At 45.1% G+C, this 8,550-nt stretch overlaps 1 protein-coding gene across 1 annotated transcript; it reads right to left on the reverse strand.

Annotated features, from left to right (window-relative positions):
- Positions 1-2,982: 2,982 nt before the first annotated feature.
- Positions 2,983-8,228, reverse strand: LOC123449034 (protein TOC75, chloroplastic). The gene is made up of 7 exons (XM_045126099.1): positions 6,958-8,228; positions 6,147-6,368; positions 5,906-6,013; positions 5,140-5,334; positions 4,793-5,041; positions 4,160-4,414; positions 2,983-3,697 (listed from the first exon to the last, which is right to left on the reverse strand). The coding sequence occupies exons 1-7, from the start codon at positions 8,122-8,124 to the stop codon at positions 3,458-3,460; spliced, it is 2,436 nt and encodes an 811-aa protein (XP_044982034.1). The 5' UTR covers positions 8,125-8,228; the 3' UTR covers positions 2,983-3,457.
- Between the last annotated feature and the right edge of the window lie 322 nt (positions 8,229-8,550).

Consider the following 8,550-nt stretch of genomic DNA (forward strand, 5'->3'; position numbering starts at 1 on the left):
CACCTAACCAATCTAGGAGGCACCACCCTCCAAAAGGTAATAGATGGGGTAGACCAATGAACTCCTTGCTCTTGTGCTTCTAAAGATAGTCTCCTCAACACAAATCTCTCTCACACAAGCCATGAATGGGTAGGAGAGGTTGATTTGGTGGAAAGTAGTTTGGGGAGGCTAGAGATCAAGTTTCAAATGATTGGATTGGAATATTTTGGTCTCAACACATGAGTAGGTGGTTCTCTCTCAAAAAATGGATCTGGAAATGAAGTGTGTGTTCTGAGTGCTTCTCCTACGAATGAGAGGTGGGTGAAGGGGTATATATAGGCAGCAGCCAAAATCCAACCGTTACACACAAAAGTGCAAACTCGATGACACCGAAGTGGACAACTCGATGGTACCGATTAGCTCAAAGGTGTGAACTTTTGAATCTCGGTGAGACCGATATATAGAACTCGGTGGCAGCGAAAAGGTGACTAACGGTCAGATGACCAAACTCGGTGGCATCGATACTCAAACTCAGAAATTCCGATTTTGTGTATCTGGGCAACACAAATTTGATCACCCAAACTCGATAGCACCGATGCAGTTTCGGTTTCACCGATTTTGTGGGAATGGCTAGGGTTTTGTCTTAGGATCAAACTCGGTGGGTCCGATGTGGCAATGTTGGTGACACCGAATTTGTATATGCGGAACTTGACAGAGTGGATATGTGGGAAAAATGACTGAGTGTTTTGGTGGCTAACTTTGAGCATTTTGAGCAATGAGTTTATTTTACTACCTCACCCCCTTTTAATAACATTGGCTGTCCTATGGACTCAAAAGTGATTTCTCACAAATATAAAATGAAGAGTCTTCTAGCTTGAAGCTTGAGCCAATATTGTTCCTTTCTTGCATCCAGAGGAATCTGCACATAAACCTTAAGCCATAGCATCTTTTGAACTTTCCTGAAATATACTTAGAAAACACATTAGTCCAATAATGCATATGTTGTGATCAATTATCAAAACCACCCTAGGGAGCAATTGTGCTTTCAGTCGACCCATGTTTGTCCGCGTGGCCGGCTAGCCGCGGGTTTTTGAACAAATACATATATTTTGCATATTTTGCAACAGCAAATGATATAGCATAGTTTCACAATCAAAAATAAAATATAGCAAAGTTTTACAAGCCCAATAAAAATCAAATTGTCTACAAAATACACCTATTGATTGTCAACATGATCCCACATATGCTCAACCAAATCATCTTGCAACCGAATACGAGTTTCTAAATCACGCATTTCATGATGAAATTGGGTGAACTGTGTAAACGATGACGCTTCTTCGCCATGCTGAGGCACCACATTGTAATCCTGAAATTCAAATCCTTGATCGTGTAGATGTTCCGGGTGCTCATCCTCGACGGTCATATTGTGCATGATCACACAAGCAGTCATCACTTCCCACAACTTCTTGGTGCTCCAAGTTCTAGCAGGATACTGAAATATGCTCCATCAAGATTGAGAACACCAAAGGCACGCTCGACATCCTTCCTAGCACTCTCTTGCTCTTGGGAAAATCTTTTCCTCTTCTCTCCGACAGGGTTGGAGATTGTCTTCACAATAGTGGTCCACTATGGATAGATTCCGTCAGCTAGATAGTATCCTTTGTTGTAGTTGTGACCGTTGATGTTAACATTGACCGGCGGGATGTTGCCTTCGGCAAGCCTTGCAAACGCCAGCGGCCGTTGAAGCACGCTGATATCATTGTGCGGTTCGGCCATGCCAAAGAAAGAATGACAGATCCAGAGATATTGAGAGGCCACGGCCTCAAGTATGATAGTGCAAGCCTTGACATGGCCCTTATGCTGGCCTTGCCAAGCAGAAGGGCAGCTCTTCCATACCCACTGCATGCAGTCTATGCTGCCAAGCATCCCTGGGAAGCCCCGGCTGGCATTGGTCACCAACAAGCGAGTTGTGTCTGCAGCAGTCGGCTCTCTCAAATACTTAGGGTCAAACACTACAATCACAACCTTGCAGAATGTGTATAACGACTGTAGGCATGTAGACTCACTCATACGGACATACTCATCGATAAGATCACCGGTTACTCCATAAGCAAGCATCCGGATGGCAGCAGTGCATTTCTGATAAGATGAGAAGCCAATCCTTCCAATGGCATCCTCTTCGCACTCGAAGTAGTTATCGTATTCGACCACCCCCTCTCGAATCCTGTTGAAAACATGCCTAGCCATACGGAAACGACGTCGGAATTTCTGATGTTTGAAGAGCGGATTGCTTATGTCAAAGTAGTCTTTCTATAGAAGGAAATGACCGCTCTCTCGGTTGCGATTCAACGCCGGAACATGCCCCGGAATCGAGCCTCGAAGCAGCGGTTGTTGCCTATTAATGTGGTCATGGACCAACACGGCAAGCAGCATATCCTCATCGTCAGATGAGGAATTGTCTGAGTCGCACATAACATTACGGAAAAAGAACTCATCGGTGCGGTCCATTTTGTATCTTGAGGCAAACTGTTGAACAACTTGCGCGCGTGGACGGCGAAGCTGACCGGCGACGACGGGTTGGGGTCGGGGAAGCTGCAGTGCCCCGACGGTGACGCGGTCGGCGACGTGATGTAGGTGCTGCGATACGGGAGGAGACAGCCAGAACTGGACGGAGGCGACAAGGAGGCTAGGGGCGAGGTGAGGCGAGAAGGTGAAAAACGACCAATGTGCCACCGACTAGCGGGTCAGGTAATGGTGAAAGCGTGCGTCATCCGCGTCCGCTTTGACTCCGTGCCGACCCAAATCAGGCTTAAAATTAAACCGAAAATGGATCAGCAGACAGACGAAAAGCAAACATGCATCCGTTTGGATCGACGCGTTGAACCATCTTTCACGTCTCCGCGAACCCAAAGCCCCGTTAGAGTTGGGTAGTATATTCGTAAAACATAATTAAAGCGATTCCCTAAATTTTTAGGAAACTAATCAAACCAAACACCATCGATATACAAACAAGAAACACTCGTCTTGCTTGATCACATATTCGAAACAATGAAACAATTAAGATGAGCCAAGCGAGTTACCACCCACCATAAGTTAGCTACATTGTATAATGCGTGGAAGGAGTAACACTGCGTTGTCAATTAAGCTAACCGACTGAACAACAAAGTGTTACATGGAAACAAATTGACCATGACAGAAAGCCTTGTCAAAACATTCCTTGCTAACACTAGGAGCTCAGCTTTCATCTATTCAACCAGCTTGAAGCTCTGCAAGATAAACCTTACTTCCTACTACAAGCAAAGAACTCACCCTGACACTAACTTATCTCTCTTCCTCAGAAAAAGAACAAAACTTCATTATTCAGCAGAACAAAAGCCACCTGACGTTCACACCCACATGCATAGCCACTTCGAGACTCAAGGCCTCAATTGTGCATTAGACATCCCAGTCTTGAAGATATGTGCTGAATGAAATGCATTCAGAATCTCTCGCCAAATCTGAAGAAGACGGTTCCAGCCCCAGTGTTGTGATCTACAATGTACTCTCCTCTTACCAAGCCAAGCTTGACGCCAACACCATATGACGATCCATGGCCAACCCGTCGGAAGAACTCAGTAGGGTTCCCTTTCACGTCCTTGGAACTCCCAAGGTCGGTGCCATGTTCAGCAAAACCATAAACATATGTGTTCTTCACAGGTACACGCACCTCACCAGCAACCTGTGTGGATTATGAGGCAAATAAACATGAGTTACAACAAAGCAAAGACCAACATATCTTACACTAAATTATGTGATGACACATGTCAATTATTTAAACTTGTCCAATCCAATGAAATAAATCAAAAGAAAAGCAGTAACTCGCAAAACACAACATGATTGATGTGAAAAACGATGTAACAACAACAACAACAACAAAGCCTTTTGTACCAAGTAAATTGGGGTAGGCTAGAGATTAACCCAACAAAAAACCTGTGAGAACCCAAAAAGAAGAGAGCACATGTGAAGAATGATGCATCAGAATAAATTCCAAGTTCTGTAGTGCTGCCTCCGTTCGGAAATAACTGACGTGGTTTTAGTTCAGAACGGAGGGAGTACTACTCAGTTACTCACACATAACATGCATAACTGGTGCGAAATATGATGCATCAGAATAAATTCCAAGTTATGTAGTAATACTCACCTCCAGAACATTCCTAGATGCACCCAGTTCACCCATACCATAGCCCCTAACTGAGTAAGGTCCTCCAAGTGTAAATGCATCATAGCTTGGCAGATCTCCTACACAACCTGCATAATGGCCATGAAGAACCAACACAGCTGGCAGCGGCTTGCCAACACCTTTCTCTTGATTATTTAAATTAATGAACTTTGTCAATGTAAGCTGATGACGGTTGAAGAGTGGGCTTTTGCTTCCAATGCCAAGACCTTGATCCAGCTGTAGTTAACAAGAAAAATCTCATAAGAAAATATATCGCCACAGAAAATTTTCTACAAGCACATGATGGTATTAAACAATAACAGAGACATGTTCGCAGGCTTGTACAGAGCTATCAAAACATTTAATTTAACAAATAAATTACAGACTCAGTTACTGAACATATATAATATAACAAAAACATTCACTGGAATGTGACCCTACTAAGTTTTATGTACTGTGTGGAAGTTTCGAGGTTGAAGCAAATATCAACCATAAAGAGGTCCTGTCCTTTTCGACACTACTAAGTACAAGATTTTAACCTTGTCTGGAGCCGCTTAGTAATAACTAAAGGTTTGCTTTGTGTTTTTAGAAACATAAGGCTGCAGGTCAGCATACCTGGAAAATACATCTGTCGCCAATGACTGCACCATTTACAAATTCTGTATTGTCTCGAGTAATATTTGCTTGCAGAAATGCCATTCGATCTACACCAGTACCACTGAGGGTTGTGGGAGGTCCATCCATGCTCAAGCCACCACTAGGCATTGCCCGAGAACCATGTGTACAGATACTGTTGGTTTCATCACGTGTTGTAATCTCTTCCACCACGAGGCCATATGTGAATTTGCTCTGCCTTGTGAAGCTCTGAAATCCAGAAGTGTTATTTTCCTCATGTTAGAGACGTTTCTTAAATAGTTCATGAAAAACAGAAGATGTAGAAAGTAATATCAATTTGTGCAAACCTCTGTTATGTTGGCTTTAAATCCAACTCGGTCAACCCAGACAGGTGGAGCTTCATCCATATTGGGGCCAGCAACAAAGACAGGACTCAATTTCCTGGTGTTGAAGCAGCTAGTTTTGAAGGTGCGGTTCTTATTACGGTCATCCACACCGTCCAAATAAGGATGGACGTACTCAAGCTTGAATGAAAGATCATCCTAAAGACCCACAAAACACATGGATAAGCACATACAACAACAACAGCAACAACAACAACAACAAAGGCTTTAGTCCCAAACAAGTTGGGGTAGGTCATAAGCACATACATGTGGAAAAACAAAATTCAGAAGTGATAAAACTTCTCAGGAAGGAATGCTAGATCCATATTAGGTTGTCTAAAGACAGACAAATACAAGGCCAAAAGGAAACGAATCAATATTCGTTGACGATGCTAGAAAGTTAGCAGACGTGTATGTGTGTCTTACATATCACAGGGTTGCACTTTATCTAACAGTTACAATATGGAATATTCTTTTCTTTTATATCGTAGCAGGCAATTAAAGCTAAATTCTGTTCAAGGATTTTGTAGATAGAAGTGTAGACATGTACAGATGTACACTTCCAAGATGGTAGCATGACGAAGAAAACAGATAAATATCGGATCAAGAATAATATGCTTGACCTATCCTGTGAATTCTTGCCGGAAAGGATTCCTCGATGATGATCTAACGGTAATTATAAGCAAGCAAACAAAAACTACAAGAAAAAGATAACACATTACAAACTAACCTGAGGGTTGAGCAGGTTGCTGGATGTAACAGAACCAACAATCGATCTGTTAAGACCATAGATGTTGCGGTGCTCAAAAGACACAGTTCCTCCAGGTTGAATGGATGCCTAAAAGAAATGTTCTATCAGATACGATGCCGCATAATAGGATTGCAATGTTCTGTAGTTTACTCATTAGTCATGTATTTCAAATAAAGAAGTCACAGAGAACAGAAAGCTGCAAAATGAGTAGGTATATTACCAGTGTGGGCCTGCCTTGACGTCCAGGTACAATACTCCACTCTGTGCTTACTTCAGCAGATTTTGGTTCTAGTTCCTTAAGCTTAATTTCAACTACAATACCACCTTCTTTTGTCTCATCAGGACGTGGATTCACTTCTATATTGGAGAATAAAGCAAGCGAATTTATATTCTTCAGAGCTTGCTTTCCTGCTCCAATATTAAAGATATGACCAGGTCGAAGCTGTAAGAGCAGCAGAAGGACAAGTTAAATGCTGAAGTCCCAGAAATAATAACAGATCATTCATTGGAAAACATTGATAGCAGCAAAATCAGCATCCGAGAATCAAGATCAAATTAAACATCACAGTCAGCATCCGAGACCGTACTAACAGTACCGGTAAGTATGAAGCAAGAAGTGATCTGCCACACTAAGCAATCATCAAATCATGCATCATGGAAGGGTATGGTCTTGGCTGCTACTCTCCTAGCTAAACAGCACAGTAAGAAAATTACACAGAAGCGCTAAAATTAGGTTTCCAACTGTCAAGATAACCCAATGACATCCTAGTTCAACAGGATATTGGAACTACTACAATACATAAACCTTGCTAAAACGACTGACAAGTCACAACATAGTCCATTGGCCAAGACAAAAATGTCAGAAACATCACAAGAAGCTAATTTTACTCCACCGGTCAAAATAAAATGACACAGAAATCACTAGATGCTAATTTTTAACATGTTAGTTGACTGTACAACATCAGATAGTACTACTAATAAAATTGTTCTCCCATGTTTGTTTTATAAGCTAATAATGGTATGCAGTATACCTGCTGGGGCAGCTCCCGGTCTATGATAGGAATTTGGGTATTCCCTTCCACAAAATTCCCTAGCTTATCCTGGAACTGGTACTCCACTTTGGTTATGTCCCCCTCGACCACCTCACACACAACCTCACTGGTGTTAAGGTTTCCGAAGTTCACCACTTGTGCGCATACAAAGCCCTCATTGTGGTACCACTTCTGAACATGGTCCCTGATCTTCTGCAGCATCCTGGCACTCACCTTTTCCTGTTTTTTCATCATTGCCAAAACCTCCCCTCGGACGGATTCTGGCAAAATGCACGGCATGGCGCCGCGGACACGCTGCTGGTAATCACGTTCCTGCTTCCGAAGGTAGTCCATCTTCTCCCTCTCAGTCATGTCCTGATCGAAGTCAGCCTGGCCGGACTGCGCCATAAGCCCAACATTGATGCATTTGAACTGCTTGGCTGCACTCCACACGCTCTCCGTGAAGGAGACGGTGAGGCCAAGGGTGCCGTCAGGTTTGGCCTTCCCTTCTAGGTCAACCCGCTCGAACATGCCGCAGGAGACTAGCGTCTCGAGCTCTTTCAGAAGCTGCGACTTGGTGTACACGCCGCCTGGCTGCAGAGTAACCATCTCGAAGAAAGAATCCTCTGGCCCGGCATCGGTGGCGCCACCTCCGCCAGGCGCAGCACGGTCGAAGAACTTGAGCTCCGATAACTTGTATCTCTTCAGCCCGCTCAGCTTCGAGAGCGGCACGGTGATGTTGGCCGGGAGGCCATGCGGGTCCCAGTCGGCCGACGACTTGTCGTCGGCATTCGCCGCGCCGGCGGAGAAGATCCGCGACCAGAAGCCCCCGCCGCCGCCACCGCCACCGGCACCGGCACCACCGCCGCCGCCGCCCCATCCGCCTCCCCCGCCGAGGGGGCCCCCAGGGCCACCGCCAAAGCCGCCAGAGGAGGCGAGGAGGAAAGCGCCGGAGGCGGCGGCGGCGATGGCGGAGCCGAGGGCCAGGTCGGTTTTGGAGGTCTTGGATTCGGATTTGGGGGCGGAGGATGAGACAGCGAAGGGGTTGTTTCGGGGTTGCGAGTTGTGCGATGCGGCGGCGGACATGGTGACGGGGCGCCCCCGGCCTCGCCGGGAAGGCCCGGCGGGCGACGGGGTGAAGAAGAGGCTCTGGGAGGTGAGCGCCATTTGGCTGCCGCGGATTAGGTAGGAGGGGGAGGGGGAGGGGGAGGGGGAAGGGGGCGAGGTCTTCCTCTCCTGGAGGCTGGAGCTGGGCAAGGGTTTCTTCCCTATCTTCTGCCCTCGCTTCGCGTTTTTGTTGGGGGTTTAGCTGTGCCTGCCTTTGCGTGGCGGCGTGCTACCACCAGACTCCCGTTGGTGGCTATTTTTCTTTTTGATTCTGCTTCCCTTTTCCTTTTTGATTGATGCTGCTTTAGATTGCGAAAAACAATCTACCAATTTGTTTTATTTTCGAAGACACCCTTATAAAAAAAAATTACATTTAAAAATCTTGAGCGTGTCAAAATCTTTATTTGTCCATTGATCGTAGGTCATGACTCATGAGCATATCTTCTGATCCATGAACTTGTAGAAGTAGCAGGTGAAATATCGTCA

This window comes from Hordeum vulgare, chromosome 4H, assembly GCF_904849725.1.
Source record: "Hordeum vulgare subsp. vulgare chromosome 4H, MorexV3_pseudomolecules_assembly, whole genome shotgun sequence".
In the NCBI taxonomy this organism is placed as follows: Eukaryota; Viridiplantae; Streptophyta; class Magnoliopsida; order Poales; family Poaceae; genus Hordeum; species Hordeum vulgare.

What these genes read in the sequence shown, in the direction of transcription:
- LOC123449034 (XM_045126099.1), bottom strand. Translation starts at nt 8,124, where the DNA reads ATGGCGCTCACCTCCCAGAGCCTCTTCTTCACCCCGTCGCCCGCCGGG. An exon ending in ACCGGGAGCTGCCCCAGCAG is followed by an intron (nt 6,369 to 6,957) that starts GTATACTGCATA and finishes CTGCTCTTACAG; the next exon opens with CTTCGACCTGGTCATATCTT. An exon ending in CATCTAGGAATGTTCTGGAG is followed by an intron (nt 3,698 to 4,159) that starts GTGAGTATTACT and finishes TAATCCACACAG; the next exon opens with GTTGCTGGTGAGGTGCGTGT.